The 22279-nt window shown below is 40.9% G+C and overlaps 1 protein-coding gene across 4 annotated transcripts in view; it reads left to right on the plus strand.

The window, feature by feature from the left end:
* Positions 1 to 22279, plus strand: part of enc2 (ectodermal-neural cortex 2) — a 225307-nt gene that overhangs the window by 176279 nt on the left and 26749 nt on the right. For 2 of the 4 annotated variants that reach the window (XM_030053021.1, XM_030053025.1), the window contains 3 exons: positions 1170 to 1278; positions 1836 to 1979; positions 4828 to 5541. In XM_030053021.1, the coding sequence (XP_029908881.1) occupies positions 1170 to 1278; positions 1836 to 1979; positions 4828 to 5214 (640 nt within the window). In that variant the 3' untranslated portion in view covers positions 5215 to 5541. Of the gene's footprint in view, positions 1 to 1169; positions 1279 to 1835; positions 1980 to 4827; positions 5542 to 22279 lie in introns of those variants that run through there. The other 2 variants (XM_030053022.1, XM_030053023.1) reach the window with 2 other exon arrangements.

Below are 22279 nucleotides of genomic sequence, written 5' to 3' on the forward strand. Positions count from 1 at the left end.
TCATACTGGGGCCTAAACAGTTTTGGAGTTGCATAAATTGGGTTTGACTCGAAAGCTGAGACTCTTTTTTGGAACTTGACATCACTGTAAAAAATGACCTGTTGTGACCTTTAAGATAATCACAGCCTAATGAAATTTAAGATCCACAAATTTTAGGATCTCTCAAAAAACAAAAGTCATAATAAATCGTAATATCAAATTGCAGTACTTGTAGAATCACAACACATATAGAATCGGCGCCCAGGTATCGTGATAGTATTGATTCGGGAGTCTGGAAAACATCCAGTTTCAAAAGACATTGAAACTGGTTAATGATCTTTCTTACTGGCTGAAGCAAACAACTAAAACAAGTCTTAATAAATGTAGTTGGGATTGAGTCAAGACAGCATGCAGAAGACTTACTTTCAATCACAATATTTTCTAGAGAGATGATGTTAAATTTCGACATGTTACCCAGTATTTTTGCTTGGTCAGTTTATGTTGTTTTCAGCATCTATGACAATAGCACACTTATGGACGTAATATTGTTGGTAAAAATACTGCAAATTCTTCATCAAACTAAGTTGGCCATTACTGAGAAATATCCCTACTGAACTCAATGATTCGGGGACTGCAGAAGGAGCATATTGTTTGGATCTCTACAGGAGCTGTGAACAAAAGCAAACAATAAAAAACAGACTGCAAAAGTCATTCTGGCCTGCATAACTAAAAAAAAGCTCAATTTATACACTCATATAGGTGAAAACCCACTTACAAGCAGTGAAGGTAATGTTGATCATTTTAGATGGATTTATCGTCGCTGTCTGGTATGTTTATGTAAAAGTCAGTTAAGTAATCCCTGCATTGTCACATCTCCATGAAAAGAAAAGATACAATACATTGAGATTGCACTAGTTATAACAAAATATGATTGAAATCCAGGCAGTGATGCTTAGGTTTTGTCCAACACTTTGTCTGTCAGTCAGTTGATTACCTGGTTCTGTCTGAGGATTGGGAGCTAAAGTTGGGCTGCTTTCACATCAACATCAGTAGAAGGGCATGCAGGAAACAGCTTGGCTGGAGCCATGGAGGTTGACTGAGAAAGCTCAGACGATCAATGCTCAATGTTTGTCCAGTTTGGCCCTGAACCTCTTTGTGCATTTATGGGGCAGTTTTCTCTTCTTCCCCCACAGGTTTGGTCATGGCTCAGCAGAGTTAGAGAACAGTCTTTACGTTGTAGGAGGTCATACGGCTATAGCTGGGGTATTTCCTGCCTCACCGTCTGTCTCTTTAAAGCAGGTAAAAACAAACAAACAAACAACAAAAAAAAAAAACAATTTATTATTTGTTGTGAGAATTATGAGAATGCTTTTTGGAATGTGTCAGTATTTTTCTGCTTAGCTTAGATAGGCACTAAAATTATGAGTAAAAAATTAAAAACTATAATTAAAGTCAAAATTGAAAAATTGGAAAGGCCAGAGCTGCTTCGACTTGCCACTGGCCTGAATTTGATGAAATCTGGAGGAATAATACATGTCACTGTTTGTCCCACGGGTTGCCTGATTTTTGGAACAGCAGATGTTTCACTTGTTTCTAAATAAAATGCTTGGACAGAGGTATTGTGTTATTACTTATTAGAAAATGCAATACCATTTGTCTACAACTATCAAACTTGATTAAAAAAAACATTACATTTTAAGCACTTGTTTTTTGTATTCTGTAATGTTTTTATTGAGGTTTGATCATAGAATTTGTCCCTTTTTAAACCGCCTGCTTAATATATTGTGGATTAGTATATTATTATTGTTGTTGTTGTTGTTATTTTATTTTTATTATTGTTATTATTATCATCCTAGGTTGAGCGGTATGACCCTCTCTGTAATAAGTGGACAATGATGGCACCTCTAAGAGATGGAGTGAGTAATGCAGCCGTGGTCAGTGCTAAACTAAAGCTTTTTGTGTTTGGAGGGACCACGATACACAGAGACAAGGCCTCCAAGGTGGGTAGATTTGTCCATAAGTCATCATTTGTATGACTGCAGCACTACATCTATGCATAGCTGCCATATTGAAAGAATAGTTAATCGTTTGAAATTTATTCTTCCCTCAGGAGATGTGTGTATTTTGTTATTAACATCTGGAAAGATCTCGTAACTTCTACACTTCCGATATCACTCTGTGCCAGAGTAGCAGTAGCCATTGCAGAGACAGAAGTAGATAGTGTTTGATATTGTTTGTTTTCTTCATTAAACACATGTATGCATAACTTTCTATGGTGTACTAAAAGATACAGTATCTGGCAATATTGTTGCTAACTTAATATTTTTCTCCACTCCCCTCTATTGCACACGTTTCACTTAACTTTCAGTCACGTGCCAACCACCATTGTAACTGAAGACCAGCACAGAGAACTTAGATCACACAAGATAATAGTTATTCTGTGGATAACTTGTTTCTTTTCTTTGCATCATTTTGAGCTGTAAACATTCTGCTCTGCATCATCAAACTTCAGGATATGGAGCATCCCGCCAGTATCCAGCACTCCTGCCTCTTTTCCACCAAAAAGAACCTGGTGCTAGTTTGGTGCTGGTGCTAGAGCCAGTGCTTAACTGGTTCCAACAAAGAACCGGTTCGCTTTTCCACCGGCCAAGAGCCAACCAGAGCCAAGTCAGAGCCACATCAGTACGTCAACGGAAAACGTGATGACGTGGGTGCGCGAGACGCTTGCTCGGAATCACAAGAACGAACATGAATGAATGAATGAATGATACTTTATTAATCCTTTGCAGGAAATTACATTGTCACAGCAGCTTCATCACTTCAACACATATAAAATTGCACACTCATACAATCCAGTGGCTGCAGCGTCTCTGTCTCTGTCCGCCCGTCCTGTCCTGAAGCCGGTGAAACTGATCAGTGAGTCGGGATGATGTTCGTGAGCCACGTCTCAGTCAAACATATAATGCTGCTTTCCCGATACAGTTTCTGGCCCCAGGTGTAGCAGTATCTGGATTTATTAGCGATGCAAATAATTCTTGTCTTTACAAGCCTACATTGCAATCCAGAGGCGAAAAACGCAATTATTGCTGGCTACCCGTCGTATTCGTGGTCAGAACGCATGACAACTATGTTTAGTTATAAAACGGGTGCTTCCCATCCTTAAATGTGATTGGCTGAGCCGCGTTCCATGCCGTTGTAAAATCAGTGTAACCCACGGCTTCTCTGGGCTTATTGCTTAACATTTGCAATAGCGTTTGCAGTTCCTATTTTGTTTTGTAACCCCGCCCACCAATGACGTGGTGGGTTGCGTCATCGTTTTTTTCTCTGGCTCCTGTTTAGTAGGGTTGGGAATCTCTGGCATGAGGCCGATTCGATACATATCTAGATACATGGGTTACAATTCGATTCAAAAACGATATATTTTTAATACAGAACGATTCGATACGATTCGATACAGTTTAAGAGCGATACGATTCGATACGGTTTAAGAACGATACGATTCGATACAGTTTAAGAACGATACGATTCGATATAGTGTAAAAACAATACGATAGTTAACATTTGTTGATGTAGACCGGGCATTACCAAATGGTGGACCGCGTCCCGGGCACCGTTCTGTCCGGACCTGTGACAACAAGAGAGCACTGTTTACTTCAGATCTTTTGTAGCACAGAGGAAATATGCTTCTCAAACACTCGGTATTTAGTGATAGTGTATGTTTATGAGTTGTAGAACATAAGAAATTATCTTGAAGGAGTAGATGTTTACCAGTAAGTTTGACTCCAATAATTTAACAATATATTAAATTATTATTTGTTTTAAAAATTTAAATTACTTATCAAACAGACCTAACAATTCAACTACCAATGAATGAGCAGGAGTATGCCTGTGATAACATAGATTGAATATGAAAAATAAGCCAAAGTGAAACCTCTTCTCTGAATAGACAAGCTAAGACAGTGTGCTCCTGTTAGCCAGGGAAAATAGCCTGACCCAGGAGTGGCAACTTTTCGCTTTGTTACACAATCTATGTCAGTGCGCTGCTGTACCCTGCTGTAGCTGGAAAGTTTCTTTGCCTTTTGGACTTGTACGGTGCCGGTGCAGTTGTTTGTAATTTTTTTCTTGGTGGTGCAGGTGCAGGTGAAACGACTGGAGGGGTTGTGCCACCCAGATTTGACCTCACAGGGCGCCAACCAGCTCCACGCTGCGCCCTTCTCGGCGCAGACCGGTGTGCTCTCGCGTCCCGTGATCACATACACAATGCATGGCTGTGGTGGCCGAGGTCTGCGCCGAGCATGCGCTATGTGAAAGCCCCTTAACGTTACGGAGCATGCGGGAGAGTCCCTTTCGTGAGCTCTCGCGTTGTTTAGAGATTAAAACTGTAAAGCCTCAGGCAACTGATTCATAGTCTCGCGATATCCGATCCACAACGCTACAATCGATTCATCTAAGGATTCATGGCTGATTCGTATCGATTGAGGAGTCTGCTACCGATACAGCCGTATCTCTCGCCTGTAAAATCGGTTATCCGGTCGTATCAGTTTTTCGTTCCCAACCCTACTGTTTAGCCCCTGCTCAGAGGTGGTGCTTGCTTGGAACCAGTTTGGAACCAGTTTGGCCCGTGCTTGGGCGGTGGAAAACCAACGAACCGGTGCTAAGTCAGGCACCGGCTCCGAACCAGCCCTGGAACCGCTTTGGTGGAAAAGGGGTATCAGTAATGATAAGAACACGACACTGCTGTCCTACATATGAGATCGGGGAAAAGTTAAATGATATCAAATTTTGGGTGAACTGTCCCTTTAACAAGATTCTACCCACAATCTAACTTATTCTGTCCACACTGTCCAGGTTCAGTGCTATGACCCTGTGGGGAATCGTTGGAATATTGCAGCTGAGTGCCCCCAGCCATGGCGCTACACAGCTGCTGCTGTCCTAGGCAGTCAAATCTTCATTATGGGCGGTGATACTGAATTCACTGCTGCCTCTGCTTATCGATTTGACTGTGACACCAACCAGTGGACTCGAGTAGGTGATATGACATCTAAAAGGATGAGCTGCCATGCCGTGGCCTCAGGAAATAAACTGTATGTGGTTGGAGGGTATTTTGGAACACAACGGTGTAAGACATTGGACTGTTATGACCCCACGTCTGATAGTTGGAATTCCATCACCACTGTGCCTTATTCTCTGATCCCCACTGCCTTTGTCAGCACATGGAAACACCTGCCAGCCTAGCTGGGGATCAGTCATTCCAGGTAAATATGTGAACGACTGGTTGAATGACTGACTGCTTGACCTCATGAGTGAATTGAAAGAATAGATTGATGAACTGACTGGCTCATTGCACAGATAGCGAACTTTCTCAGGTTCAGTCTACCTGGATAATGTAGAGACAAAAATGAAATCTTTGTAGATGATCAAATTGTTGATTGGTGAAAATTTAAGTTGCATAACTTAAGTGGTACTGGTGACTCGGCACATTTTGGCGGGATCCATCAGATGTTTAGGATAGGACTCCCCAAGAGCCCTATTAGTTTATAACTTTGGTTGGCAAAATTTCAGTAAGCAAAATTTGACCCAGCCCCCAACAGGGGCTGGGTCAAATTTTGCGTGCATGCGTGCAGAATTTTAATGTGCACATGCAGAATGAAATTGATTTGTTTGTCTTTTTTTAAGTGCTAATTTTGTAGATTTACATGTACATGTCCATAAAGTCACTGTCTGTGGCTTACTGAGTTAACATGATGATGATTGAGCATATTACACAGTGATGAAAAGCTTTCTTTTCAGTATTGCAGTATTTATCAACTGTAACTGGTGAATAATGATGTCAGTAGCCATACCAACATGTAGAACTCAGGCTTTTTTATTTTTGGAGAAAGGTGATCATCATAAACATGTAAACACACACCTCCTGCCCGTGTTGTAAATCATTTGCTTCAGTTTACAACAGTATTGGTCTTTAATTGCAGAAAAAAAGAAAACAAATCTCGCCTATTTTGGAAAGCAAAAACATCATATATCTCTGCCAGTTTTTAAACACACCTGGTATTCCCAAATTGTTGGATATCTCTCTTCATGATTGTGCTTTTTTCTGACAAGATCTGCCAGATTTTTTTCAGATCCCACAATTCTCTTCTATTGGACGCACCGAGGTGTTGTTACAGGGTGCTGCGCCCAAGTTAAAACATTTCAACTTGGGCGCAGTGCACATGGGTGGCAGCGCTGCGCTCAGCTCAGCGCAGACTGGTACGCCCTCGCGCCCCGCGATCACATACACAATGAATGGCTGTGCTGGCCGAGGTCTGCACCATGCGCGTGCTATGTGAAGGCCCGGGACTCTGTGACATTAAGGGCTACCGAAAAAACGTTCGGGGCTAGAGCCCTGGAAGCCCATGTCTAACAACGCCACTGCATTAAGCTGTGTCATGCCATTTTTCAAAACGTATGTGAAACGTAACACGTGAAGGCCAAACTGTGCATACTTAATGTCAAACGTCACTGTCGGTAACAATGCAATGTTAACATTAACAATAACATTAGGGTTGTTTTCACAGGCTTGAACAAAAAATGGATTAAACTTAATCTTTCTTAGGTACCTTTCTCTTGCCCTTTTCTCTCCCTCTGCTTCTTACCACCTCTGCTCTTGAGCATGCAGCAGTAGAACCAAACAGACATGTGATGGCTCCAGAGTTCATTTTTCAAAATAAAGTTAATCGCAGCATAGTGTAACATTTCATGATGTTTAAATTATCATTTCAAACTCTGATTATAGTATATACACACCTTCTCATTCAGTGTTTTTTCTTTATTTTTACTACTTTCTACATTATAGATACATACTGAAGACATCAAATATATGAAGCAAGATATATGGAATTATGTAGCAAAGAAAAAATTGTTACATAACTCTAAATATGTTTTATATTTTAGATTCCTCAAAGTAGCCACCCTTTGCTTTGTTGACAGCGCTGCAAACCCTTGGCCTTCTCTCATTGAGCTTCATGATGTAGTCACCTGAAATGGTTTTCACTTCACAGGTGTGCCTTGTCAGGGTTCATTTGTGGAATTTCTTGCCTTCTTAATGGGGTTGGGACCATCAGTTGTGTTGTGCAGAAGTCAGGTTGGTACACAGCTGACAGCCCTACTTGACAACTGTTAGAATTCATATTATAGCAAGAACCAATCAGCTAAGTAAAGAGAAACGACAGTCCATCATTACTTTAAGAACTGAGGGCCCTATCTTGTGCCACCCGCTATCCGCTGCCACTACCCGCTACCCGCAAATTGCGGATTTAGGAACTTCTGCTATCTCTTAACGGTATCTTGCGCCCACACTACCCGCCATCCCTTATGCCGACTCCGTCATTTGCGCCTGGAGGTGTGTCCGTGGGCGTGTTTCATGCGCTATCCCTAAAGTTCCTATCTTGCGCACACACTTTAGGGATAGCGGATCCCTAAAGTTTGGGCTGTTATGACAGCGCGCACAAGCTGCTTCAATGCATGCCCCAACGGAGCCTCGCCACATGCACACGGTCGGACTGATACCAGGACGCCGCCGGAATGGACTGAGTATATTACTCATATAGACTGTTTAGAGGAAAGACTGTTTTAATTGGACACTTACGCCAGCACATTTTATTGTTTTATCATAAGCCAGCAGCTGTGCTATATTTTTATTTTTAATATTTTATTTGCCCAATCTACCTTGTCAATAAATTAGTTTACACATAGTTCCACCTCTGCCTCTTGTGTGTCTGTGGTGTGACCCGGGGATTTTACTCAATCAGTACAACCTTGTGACACGTCCACTTGGACACATGTGGCTCCACCTCCCGAATTAACTCGCCTATAATATAATATATAATATGTATATAAAGCCAACTTGCTTTAGCCTCAGTAGAAGCCCTGAGAAAATCTACCTCCCTCTCTCCATCGCGGGTTTAGGATTTAGGATTTAGAATAGCGCATCCTGCCCTTAAAGGCAATGGCACCTGGCACACTGATTGGTTTAACTGGCGTAATGCCCAAAACACGCCTATGCATAATATAGCGGGTAGCGCAGGTGTTTTGCGGATAGCGGGAGGTGCACAAGATAGCAACTTTTACGGGGGAACGCCTCTTCCTAAATCCTAAATCCGCAAATAGCGGGTTTAGGGAGTCTGGCGCAAGATAGGGCCCTGAAGGTCAGTCAGTACAGAAAATTGCAAAACCCCAAGTGCAGTGTTGTGCAAAGCTGTTCTTTGCCTCACGGAAACCTGGCTTAACAACAACATGCTGGACTCAGCCTTCCAGATCAATGGCCTACAGCTTTTCCAAGCGGACTGCGACCACCGGTCAGGGAAAACAAGGGGTGGAGGACTCTGTGTGTACATGAATGAAGGTTGCTGTACAAACTGTGGACTGGTAAAAAAGCCACTGCTCTGAGGCGATAGAACTGATGACGGCCGTACTATCTGCCACAAGAGTTCACCGCAGTGTTTGTCACCATTGTTTACATCCCGCCGGGTGCTAATGCTAACAAAGCATTAAAGGAGCTACACGACACTATTAGCTCGCTGCAAACAAAGCACCCAGAGGCGTTTTACGTGGTTGCGGGGGACTTCAATCACGTGAAACTGACGGACACTCTCCCAGATTTTACCAGCATGTCACCTTTCCCACACGGGGAGACAACACTGTGTGTACAGCAACATTCACGGTGCGTACAGAGCTCTCCCCCCCCCCCATCTTGGCCTCTCCGACCACATCTCCTGCTGGCACCAGCATACCGCCCCCTGCTGAGACAGATCAGATCTAACAAAGAAGACAGTCACTGTGTGGCCCAGGGATGCAGCCTCTGTGCTCCAGGACTGTTTTCAGTGCACAGACTGGCAGGTCTTCAGAGAGGCAGCTACGTATGAGGGAGAGGTGGACCTGGAGGAATACACCTCCTCCGTCCTTGGCTTCATCTCTAAGTGTACTGATGATGTCACCACCACCAGGACAGTAACCTGCTATCCGAACCAGAAACCCTGGCTGAATGCTGAGGTGAGAGCACTGCTGAAAGCTAGGGACGTCATCAGCACTCAGAGAGGCGAGGAAAGGACTGAATGCAGGCATCGCAAGGGCCAAAGCCACATATGCCCAAAAAATTCAGGGTCACTTCACCACCAACCGACCCCTGGCGCATGTGGAAGGGCATCAAGTGCATCACGGACTACAACATCAGGAATGCACAATGCCCAAGGGACCCCTCCTTGCCAGATGCACTCAACCACTTCTGTGCCCGCTTTGAGGACCCTGACAGCCCCCCCAGAAGTGCAGTGCAGAAGCTCTCCTCCCTTGGACTGAGTCCCACACTGGGGAACTGGGTCCTGGACTTCCTGACCAACAGACCTCAGACTGTCAGGATCCACAACACCGTCTCCTCCTCCATCACCCTCAGCACTGGCTCGCCACAGGGCTGTGTGCTGAGCCCCCTCCTGTTCACTCTGCTGACGTATGACTGCTTGGCGAGACACCCCAGCTGTCATATAGTTAAGTACGCGGAAGACACAGCAGTAGTGGGACGCATCATCAACAACGATGAGTCCAAATACAGAGAGGAGGTGGAACACTTGGTGCAGTGGTGCAGAAACAAAAACCTCTGCATCAACGTGAAAAAGACTAAGGAGATGGTGGTGGACTTCAGAAGGGACAAGTGCCCTCTCCCTCCCCTGCACATCGGAGGAGCAGCTGTGGAAGTGGTCTCCAGCCTCAGGTACCTGGGCGTGCACATATCTAGTGACCTCACCTGGAGTGCCAACACTTCCCGTCTGGTCAGGAAGGCCCACCAGCATCTGCCAGGAGTGTGCAAAGCAGTAATCAAAGCAAAGGGTGGCTATTTTGAAGAAACTAGAATATAAAACATGTTTTGAGATATTTCACACATTTTTGTTTGCTACGTAATTCCTTATGTGTTCATTCCTAGTTTTGATGCCTTCAGTGAGAATCTATAATGTAAACAGTCATGAAAATAAAGAAAAAACATTAAATGAAAAGGTGTGTCCAAATTTTGACTGGTAGTGTGTGTGTGTGTGTGTGTGTGTGTGTGTATTATATATATGTGTATATATATATATATATATATATATATATATATATATATATATATATATATATAATACACACTACTCACAAAAAGTTAGGGATATTCAGCTTTCGGGTGAAATTTCAGGATGAACCTAAAATGCATTATAACCTTTACAGGTGAACTTAATGTGACCTTCTGTAAACTTTTGAATGCACATGTCCAACTGTTCAGTGTTTCTGTACTTTTTGCACAAGTTGCTGTTCTCTAACAAGGAGCTTAACGGCAAAATTCACATCAGGTGTTTGATGCTCCAGCTCATCGAGGTTGTATCGTTAGGGAATGGCTGCTGGAGACTGGGGTACCTCAGATGGAGTGGCCTGCACTTTCTCAGAACTGAATCCCATAGAAAACCTATGGGATCAGCTGAGTCGCCGTGTAGAGGCTCGGAGCTCTGTACCCCAGAACCTCAATGTCCTGAGGGCCGCCCTTCAAGAAGAGTGGGATACCATGCCTCAGCAGACAATAAGTCGACTTGTGAACAGCATGAGACGTCATTGTCAAGCTGTAATTGATGCTCAAGGGCACATGACAAGTTATCGACACTGACATTTTTTGTTGTGGTATACCCACCACTGTTGTTGGTTTTTGTTTCAAGAAACTGTTTGAGATGAGGAAATCACCAGTGTATGCTTCTACTTAAATGCTCTACTTTCATGATATAATATTACTGTAGCGTGAACTTTTTATATTTTCCATAAATTTCACCCAAAAGCCAAATATCCCTAACTTTTTGTGAGTAGTGTGTATATATATATATATATATACACACACACACACACACACACACACACACACACACACATATGTGTGTGTGTATATATATATGTATATGTATATATATATGTGTGTGTGTGTGTGTGTGTATGTATGTATGTATGTATACACTCCTGATCAAAATTTTAAGACCAGTTGAGAAATTGCAAGTATTTACATTTTGCACTGTTGGATCTTAAGAAGGTTCTAAGTAGAGCTTCAAAATGCAAAAAGACGAAATGTGAGTGAGACAAAAAAAAAAAAAAACTGGCCATGGCGGTGCGCCACGATCAATTATATGTAGCAGAAACCCTGCACTCTATATATACAGTGCATTCAGAAAGCATTCAGACCCCCATCGCTTTTTTCACTTTTGTCATGTTGCAGCCTGACGCTGTAATCGTTTCAATTCAGTTCATTTTTTCTCTCATCAATCTGCGCTCACTATCTTATAATGACAAAGTGAAAACAGAATTTTAGAAATTTTTGCAAATTTATTAAAATGGATGGAAAATGTTCACCTGACATTGAGTTTTTACTGCTCAGATGTCGGCCATATTACCTGCCAAGAGAATTCACCAGTGTGTTTGTTGCTGCTGTTTACATTCCACCGGATGCAAATTCAAAAAATGCACTCCAGGAATTGTATGAGGTCATCAGCAGCCAGATGACAAAACAGCTCAGAACTGTTCTGCCAAGATTCCACCAGCACGTCCACATCCCCACCAGAGGAAACAACACACTGGACCATGTCTACACCAATGTTCCTGGCAGCTACAGAGCCCTCTCTCGTCCTCATTTTGGCCAGTCAGACCACATCTCCTTGCTTATCCTGCCTACCTACATCCAGCTGACAAAAAGGGTCAAACCAACTGTAAAAACAGTTAAAGTGTGGACAGATGAAGCTGCAGCAGCTCTACAGGACTGTTTTGAATGCACGGACTGGCAGATGTTCAGGGATGCTGCTACCCAGGAGAACCATATTGACCTTGAAGAATACGCATCATCAGTGACATCATACATCAGCAAATGTGCTGATGATGTGGTAAAAACAAGGACAGTTAAATCATTCCCTAATGAGAAAGCCTGGATGAATGGAGAGGTGAGAGCTCTATGTAGAGCCAAAAAAGCTGCCTTCAAGTCAGGTGACAAAGAAGCCTACAACACTGCCAGAGCAAACCTGAAAGCTGGCATCAAGGAGGCAAAGCGAAGGCATCAGCAGAGACTGGAGAGAGACCTCAACACCAACAACAGCAAAGACTTGTGGCAGGCGATCAAAAATGTGACAGGCTACAAAACCAGGAGCGCTCCCATCATGTGTGAGGCCACGTTACCAGACGAGCTAAACACATTCTATGCTCGCTTTGACCTCCTCAACAAGGAATCAGCTGTAAAGTCTACTCCGCCTCCAGAGGACCGGCCACTGTCAGTATCCACAGTGGATGTGAGGAAAGTCCTGCTGAAAGTGAATATGAGTAAAGCTGCTGGGCCTGACAACATCCCTGGCCATGTACTAAAAACATGTGCCAACCAGCTAGTAGATGTCATTACTGACATCTTCAACATATCACTGTCACAGGAGAGTGTTCCCACCTGCTTCAAGACAGCCACCATCATCCCTGTGCCTAAAAAGTCTGCAGTGTCTAATCTAAATGACTACCGCCCTGTGGCACTCACCCCCATCCTGATGAAGTGCTTTGAGAAACTGGTTCTCCAGCACATAAAGAACAACATCCCTGCCAGTCTGGACCCTCAGCAGTTTGCATTCAGAACCAACAGATCCACAGAGGATGCCATCTCCACTGCTCTCCACTCAGTCTTCACTCACCTGGAGAAAAGCAGCACCTACATCAGAATGCTGTTTGTTGACTTCAGCTCAGCTTTCAACACAATCTCCCCCATGAAGCTGATTGGAAAACTGAACACTCTGGGCATCAGTACCACTCTCTGCAACTGGATACTGGACTTCCTCACAAACAGACCCCAGTCAGTTCGGATTGGCAGTCTCTCCTCCTCCACTCTAGTGCTCAACACCGGAGCTCCCCAGGGCTGTGTGCTCAGCCCCCTCCTGTTCACGCTGTACACCCACGACTGCAACCCCCGACATGGAGAGAACTCTATTGTGAAGTTTGCGGATGACACCACCATCATCGGCCGGATTTCCAACAATGATGAGTTTTCATATCGGGAGGAAATCAACCATCTTGCAGAATGGTGCACAGAAAACAACCTACTGCTCAACGTCAGCAAAACCAAAGAGCTGATAGTTGATTTTCGAAAAAAAGAGGCAAAGACACACAACCCTGTCTACATCAATGGAGCTGAGGTGGAGCAAGTGAGCAGTTTTAAGTTCCTGGGAATCAACATAACAGAGAACCTAACATGGACTTCACATATCTCTGCCCTGGTTAAAAAAGCCCAGAAACGGCTGTATTTCTTAAGGAAACTTAAGAAAGCAAAATTCCCACGCCAAGTTCTTGTCAGCTTCTACAAAGGAGCGATTGAAAGCATCCTGACTGGAAACATCCCAAACTGGCATGGGATGTGCACGGCCCAGGACAGGAAGACTCTGCAACGAGTGATTAAAACTGCCCAAAACATCATTGGCACCCATCTACCAAGCATCAGTGATATCGGGGAGGTGAGGTGCCTGCGCAGAGCCAAAAGGATCCTAAAAGACAACAGCCACCCCAGCCACAGCCTGTTCACCCTGCTGCCATCAGGCAAAAGATACAGAAGTATTCGCTGCCGTACAACCAGACTACAGAGCAGCTTCTTCCCTCAGGCTGTGAGACTACTAAATGCACCATCTGCACTCCTCCATGTTTAATAATTTTATTTTCTATACAATCAATTAATCAATCAAGAGGGAACCACACTTTAATTTCATTATTCAACCTGTTGTATAATGACAAATAAACTTCCTTGTATCCTTGTATCCTTGTATCCTTAAAATGGAAAAACTGAAATATTACACTGACATAAGTATTCAGACCCTTTGCAGCAACACTTGAAATTTAGCTCAGGTGCCTCCCGTTTCTCTTGATGGTTTCTGAGATGTTTCTACACCTTGATTAGAGTCCATATGTGGTAAATTAAATCAATTGGACATGATTTGGAAAGGCACTTACCTCTCTATAGAAGTCCTAATAGCTGACAATGCATATCAGAGCAAAAACCAAGCCATGAGATCAAAGGAACTGCCTGCAGACAGGATTGTTGCAAGGCACAGATCTGGGGAAGGCTACAAAAAAATTTCTGGTTTGGCACAACCAGGTCTTTTCCAAGAGCTGGTCACCCGGCCAAACTGAGCAATCATGGGAGAAGGGCCTTAGTAAGAAAGTTACGAAGAACCCGATGGTCACTCTGACTGAGCTCCAAAGATCCTGTGTGGAGATTCACTGCTGCACTGCAGCCCTCCACCAATCTGGGCTGTGGCTGGACGGAAACCGTTCCTCAGTGCAAAACACATGAAAGCCCGCTTGGAGTTTGTAAAAAAGCGGCTGAAGGACTCTGAGTGTGAGAAACAAGACTCTCTGGTCTGATGAAACCAATATTGAACTGTTTGGCCTCAAATCCAAACGTTATGTCTGGAGGCAACCAGGCATATCTCTGGAGAGACCTGAAAATGGCTGTCCATTGATGGTCCCCATTCAACCTAGCCGAGCATGAGAGGATTTTCAAAGAAGAATGGCAGAAAATCCCCCAATCCAGGTGTGCAAAGCTTGTTGCGTCATACCCAAAAACACTTGAGGCTGTAACTGCTGCCAAAGGTGCTTCAACTAAGTACTGAATAAAGGGTCTGAATACTTATGTCAATGTGATAGTTTTCCAAAAAAAAATAAAAATAAAATAAGATAAAAAATATCCTGCTGATTCTGCCAAGCACAGCTGAAATGCAAACTGACCTGGAGGTGTAAAGCAACTGTTTAGTGATTAAAAGCACAGACTGTTAACCTGATGCTTGTTTCACCAGATTTATGTTTATTGAGATTTATATGGTCTGCTGGCTGAAATTTTTTGATGTGGTTTGTTTGTCCTTCATGGCAAACTTAACCTGGATTTTATGGTTTCGTTTGAGGCAGCTATTAAGATTTGTGGTGTTAACTTGCCATGTGGGCGGCACGGTGGTGCAGTGGTTAGCACTGTCGCCTCACAGTAAGAAGGTCCTGGGTTCAGACACACTGATGCAGTGAGGAGGTGTTTGGCCAAATTCAAAGTTTCAGAATGGCAGTTTAGCAACAAATGGGTCATAACAGCTACTTCCACTTCTGTTAAACAATCTATGTTTACATGCTCTTCCCCCACAACATTCTTTTTTCAAGTGCACAGTAGAACCAGTGGCAAAAATCAATTTGTTTGTGGTGGCATGACAGCATATAAATTTCCTCCATCTGCATCTGTTCATTCCCACATCCTCTTCTACATCATCTGCTCCTTCCTGCACTCGTTCAAAAATTCATGTGGAAGTGGACTCCCTAAGCAGCCTACTCTCCTCTCTGTCCTCACATTTTTCTTTCTCTGTGTTTTTCTTCTCATTCTATGTTCACTGTCTCCTCTGTTTTGCTCTGATTCATAGGGCAGCACATTGTAAGGAGCTCATGATTAGATTTGATTTGTTTGATATTGATACTTAGTGTCACAGTGTAATTTTGTTGTGTTTTTAAATTGTCAGTTTTACATGTATTGCCATAAGACAGTATGACTGACTGACTGAAAATTTATGGGTTGTGTTGAAAGAAATACAGGAAACCACAGCACTTGACAGACTGAGTTGACTGAATGAGTAAGTTCATCAACATCACAACGAAATTGTACACTTGTTAAGGTGGAAAGGTTTTTACGGAGGCATAATGAATTCACTTAAGAAAACAAACATCTGCCCTGTTTTTCTGAATTAATGAGGCTCTCTCTGTGTTTTGTTAGTGTTGTGCCCCCTCAACCTCTTCTCTCGATAATTGGTGACAGTAATGCAAAACCAAAATAAAATACTAATAAGGCATTGACAATGGCGGAAATTATGTTGACCAGTTGACAATAAAACTTTTTTATTGCGGCGGGGCTAACTGGCTCACCCGATAGGCTTGATACATAGTCCAAAGAGATTCACAGTGTCTATACTTAGGTTTAGGTTTATTTGATCATCATCACAGTATCAATAAAATAATACAACAACAAAATCATACCTCCACAAAAAAAAAAAAAAAAAAAAAAAAAAAAACATCAGTTGCACTGTTACGGTGATCAAAAGGATTAGGCTGAAGCTAAAGCTTATAGGTGCCTATCCTACATACGTACCCTTAGTTAGGTTACTAAAGACATAAGACTCAACAAATACAGTACATTACTCAGGCCAAACAAACAGCAAAAAGAAAGAAAAAAAAAAAAAGAAAAATACAAAGAGCTTGACAATAAAGGATCTACCTAGATTCCTATTTAATGTTAATCTACACCTTTTGCCCACTATCTTGTTTATTAATTTCCATGTCTGCCATCTCCTCCATCATCACAAATGTCACCACCTTACTTATGTTATTTATTAATCTATATTATGTTGTATTTAGCCAGAATATTATATTTGAGACGTATTTTAAATTGTATGATATTAATACTATCTTTAACCTCCTCAGTCAAGCCATTCCATATCTTTACTCCGCAGACTGAAACACACATGCTCTTCCGAGTGGGAATAGCTGCCTTGTTTTAAATTAAGATCCCATCTCAAATCATAACCCCCCTCCCTATCCCTGAACATTTGTTGAATGTTCCTAGGAAGCAATTTATTCCTTACCTTAAACATAAATAGAGCAGTTCTATATTCAATTAAATCTAAGAACTTCATTGTAGACGACCTTAAGAACAGTTCATTTGTATGATCATAAAAACCCACCTTATGTACTGTTCGTATTGCTCTTTTTTGTACTATAGATAATGGCTGAAGGTTACTTCTATACATATTTCCCCACACCTCTACACAATAGGACAGATATGGTAATATTAGAGTATTATACAGAGTTAGCAATGATTTGTAATTTAAAACATCTCTTGTTTTTCCCATGACACCAACACTCTTTGCCACTTTAGTCCGGACATACTTTATATGAGGTTTCCAACTGAATTTGTGGTCTATGATCACTCCCAAGAAGACGTTCTCATATACGCTTTCTAACTTTACGTTGTCAATCTTTAGCTCAACCAATGTATTTAATTGTATTTTTTTATTCCTAAAGATCATGAATTTAGCATTTTTAAGGTTAAGAGATAATTTATTTATATCAAACCACAGTTTCAGTTTGGCAAGTTCATCTGATACCTCCTTCAATAGCTGCTGAAGGTTCTCCCCAGCGCAAAAATACCATACCATACCTAATACCATATCTTTCCATTTTATCTAATAATATATCGTGATGAATTGTATCAAATGCTTTCTTTAAATCTATAAAAATACCTAATGCATATTTATTACTGTCGATTGATGAAGTCAAGTCTTCAATTAACTCCATCAATGCCATGGAGGTTGACCGACCTGCTCTAAATCCATACTGACTATCTATTATGTTTATCTATAAAGCTGTCCAACTGTGCATCAAATATTTTTTTCCATAGATTTTTTCCACTATCTAGGCTTGAAAATAGTGTTTTGTTTGTCCTCTCGCTGAAAATTTGAGGCAGTACACAACTTTGAGCACAACTCCCAAATGAATACACATTTTATGATGATAAATAATTTTGACTGTATATATAGGCATCATTTTCCATTTAAAGCATGAACTAATCATAGGGCAAGCCAGCCACCCTCACCCAGTCCCATGTCAACCTTTGCTCCTGCCTCTCATCTTCTTTGTAAGACTGCTAGTTTGACAACTGCGGCAACCATATGTGCCAGTTGTGCCAGCTTGTAAGCTGGCAAATATTTTTATCAGTGTTATATTGAGACAACACTGATGGTTCTGGCTCTCCTTTTAAATGCCATGATACACATAAAGTAACATACCAGCTTTTATTCGTCCAAATGTTTGGCATGATACAGCCTTTGCATTTGTTATGACCTCTTTTACCAACAAATGGACTTGGCATAAACAGCAAGTGTCAACAGTGACTTGAAAATTTTATAGGTGGCTAAACTTGGTAAGTCAGACTGATTTTCAGTAGCGACATAAAGAGGCTACCATGTCAACTGAAAACTACATCACAGTGGCTGGACATGTTAGTGACTAGTGATGGGTTTGCGGGATTCAGAACGCTTCCCTACAGAAATCTTTTTTTTTTATTTAATCTTTTTTTTTTATTGTGCAATATGACGTTACAGTGACAATACAGGACAGACAAAGAAGGTGTAAACAACAGCAACAGCATTTGTGGTTTGGGTGTGTGCATGAGTGAGTGTGTGTGTGTGTGTGCGCGTGTGTGTGTGATTTGAGAGTATGAAAGTTATATAATAATAATAATAATAATAATAATAATAATAAATATAATTGTCAGACAGGCAAGCCGTAGTAATAATAATAGAAGAAATGAGTAAACAGATGAGAACAAGACAACAAAAGCAAAGAAAAAATAAATAAGAACATAAAAAGAAAGTAGAGGCCAAAAATAAAACAAGACAAGACGAAACAGAAACACCACAATGCAAACTTATAATTTTTGCAATAATAATAGTAAGAATAATATCCGTAACAACTAGATACTAATAATGATGATAAGTAACAATAATAATAATATGGAGGGAGGGTGGAGGAGGAGGGGGGGTCTTTAACTTTATGTAATACAGGCCCCCTGCCCCCACAGGCCGCGACCCACTGAGCGTGACCCAGCAAGGACCTGAGTGGTAAATATATATATAAGTAAGTATAAGTGGTAATAGAAAATGATAACGACTTTAATGCTAATTATAATAGTTACAGTAATAGTGATGGTTCTATCAGTCCCCCCCCCCCCCCCCCCCCCCAAAAAATAAATAAATAAATAAATGAAGAAACAAACAAAAAATAAAATAAAAATAAATAAATAAATAACAAATTAAAAATAAAAAATAATAATAAATAAAAATAAATAGAGCAATATAGAATAAAAAAATACAGAAATATATATATATATATATATATATATATATATATATATATACATACACATAAATACACATACATATACATATATACATATACATATATATACATGCATACATATACATATATATACATACATACACATACACCTACATACACATATACATATATATACACATATACATATATGCATATACACATCCATACATCCGTACATATTTAATACACATATACATAAAACATACATACACATACAGTAAACACCTCTGGGAACTCCTTCAAGACTGTTGGAAAACCATTTCAGGTGACTACCTCTTGAAGCTCATCGAGAGAATGCCAAGAGTGTGCAAAGCAGTAATCAGAGCAAAGGGTGGCTATTTGAAGAAACTAGAATATAAAACATGTTTTCAGTTATTTCACCTTTTTTTGTTAAGTACATAACTCCACATGTGTTCATGCATAGTTTTGATTCCTTCAGTTAGAATCTACAATGTAAATAGTCATGAAAATAAAGAAAACGCATTGAATGAGAAGGTGTGTCCAAACTTTTGGCCTGTACTGTACATATACATACATATACATCTATATAGTAATAATAATAAAAGTTAATAATATTAATATCATCTTAAATCAGAATGGTATATATTGATAATATAGTCCTACGTGATCATTTCGCATTGTCAGAGTACAACGAAAGAGAAAAAAAAAAAGCGAAATTTATTGCACCTCTATGTATATGTTTATGAAATTGAGTTTGTTAGTGTTTGTGTTTTGCTTGTCAAAGTGTGGAGTGTGTATGGTGAAAAATAAATAAATAAATGAATGAATGAATGAATGAATAAATGAATAAATTGCACAAAATTAGTAAATAAACAAACAAAGAAATTACATCATTTATTTGTTATATGTTAATTAAGTAATATGTTTTTGTTGCCCAGGCAGAGAAGCATAATAATGATGATGATAATAATAATAATAATAATAATAATAAATGTACTTGTGTATTTGTATATCTATATATATTTGTCCAGTGGGTATTGGTCATCAGGCAAAGAAGGAAAGATAAAAATAAATAAATATATGAATAGGTAGTAATTACTGAAGATGAGAATGGAGGTTTCAAAGAAGTGAGGTGGTTAATGTGACTGGTTTGATGCAGATTATGATTGTAAAAAAGTGATGAATGGTAGCCAGGTATGGTTATGTTTATTGTCACAGGAGTTTGTATTTTCTAAGGAGATGTAGTCTATGAGCAGATTTTTCCAGTGTATGATGTGTATGGAGTTCCGAGACTTCCAGTTCATGAGGATAGTTTTCTTGGCGACAGTCAGCGCCACTAGAAATGAATAGGTGTGTGTTTTGTCAAGGTTTAATGTGGATAGGTCTCCTAATAAACAGAGGGAGGGGGAAAGTGGGATGTGGCAGCCCATGATTTGGGATAATGTTTCTGTAATGTTTCTCCAGAAATGGTGAACAGGTGTGCAGTGCCAAGTTGCATGAATGTAAGTATGAGCAGTGTGAACAGTTTCCAGATAATGAGAAATCCAGATAATGAGAAAAGGGGGGAGGTCTAAATTTATATTCTTGTTTTTTATTGTTGATTGGATGGATGATGAAACCTGTAGATATTGTAGAAATTGATGGCTCCCGATGCTGAACTTCTGGACCAGGAGAGGAAATGGAACCAGGATGTTATTGTTGAAGATATGTTTGAGGTGAGTGATCCCTTTATCTACCCAAGTGCTGAAGTATAGTGATTGTTTATTGCTGATGAAGTCCGGATTGTGCCAGATCGGGGTGAAAAGTGAAGGTGCCAGAGTGGAGTTAGTAATGTTGTAGAATTTCCACCAGGCTGTCAGAGGTGATGATATTGTGGGATTTTGGAAACAGGGGTGTTTTTTGATGGTTTGACTAAGAAATGGTAAATCTGAAATATGGATGTCTTTGCTAACTGTTCGTTCTATGTCTAACCAAGTGCTATCTGACTGAGTGGGGTGGGTCCATTTGTAGATGTATTGAAGCTGAATTGCTAATGAGTAATATTGAAAATTTGGACCATTAAGTCCGCTTTTTGGAGAGTGGCCAGTTTGATTCGAGGGGGTTTATTTTTCCAGTAGAATTTATTGATTGATGAGTCGAGGGAATGAAACCAGGTGAAAGGTGGGTGAGTGGGGATCATTGAAAGAAGATAATTGATTTTGGGAAGGACTGTCATTTTAATTACTGCTATTCTGCCTAGAATGGATAGTGGGAGGTTCATCCAGCGTTGGAGATCGTCATGAATTGTTTTGAGTAGTGGAGTGAAATTCAGGTTGATCAACTCTGACAGCCTGGGAGAAAAGTGGATGCCTAAATAAGTGATGTGACTTGTGCAGAAGGGGATGGGTGTTGTAAGGGCTGCCACATCCAGACTGTTGATTTTTAATGGAAGTATGGAGGATTTGTTCCAGTTTATTGAGTAGTCAGAGAGAAGGGAAAACGATTTGATGACTTTGATTACTTCTTGTAGTGATGATTGTGGATTCTGAATAAAAAGCAATATGTCATCTGCATATAGGCTGATTTTATGGTGCATGTTGGGGGTTTGGATTCCTGTGATGAGGGGGTTCTGACGGATGGCTGTTGCTAGGGGTTCAATGAAAATGGTGAACAGAGAGGGAGAGAGTGGGCAACCTTGCCGGGTCCCGCTGTGAAGAGTGAAGCTTTGTGAGGATTGTCCGTTAGTAATGACTGTGGCTGTAGGTGAGGTGTAAAGTGTTCTGATCCATTTAATAAATGATTCCCCAAAGCCAAAACTGTGGAGGGTGTGGATGAGGAATGACCAGTTAACTCTGTCGAAGGCTTTTTCTGCATCTAAGGTGGCTATGATTGAATTATGGTTATGTGTGGCTGAGTGCTGCATTATATTGAATAGTCTGCGTGTGTTATTGGATGAGTTTCTTCCTTTGATAAATCCTGTTTGGTCTGGGTAAATAATGGATAGAATTATTTTTTCTAATCTGTGGGAGAGTGCTTTGGTGATAATTTTTATGTCAACGTTGAGGAGTGAAATGGGACAGTAACTTGAAGGCAGGGTGGGGTCTTTGTTTGGTTTGAGAAAGAGTGAGATGGATGCTGAATTCATGTTGGGCGGAAGACTGGAGTTTTGTTGTATTTTGGTTATCATTCTATGAAAAAGTGGGGCTAAGATGGACCAGAAGTATTTGTAGAACTCAGCAAGGAAGCCATCAGGACCGGGTGCTTTATTGTTAGGCATTCTATTGAGGGCAGATTGGATTTCTTCAGTTGATAAGGGTGTGTCTAAAGTGTTTTTTTGTTCAGGAGAGAGTTGGGGTAAATTGAGGCTGGTGAGAAATAGTCTGATATC

The sequence above is a fragment of the Myripristis murdjan genome, chromosome 6, assembly GCF_902150065.1.
Source record: "Myripristis murdjan chromosome 6, fMyrMur1.1, whole genome shotgun sequence".
NCBI lineage: Eukaryota > Metazoa > Chordata > Actinopteri > Holocentriformes > Holocentridae > Myripristis > Myripristis murdjan.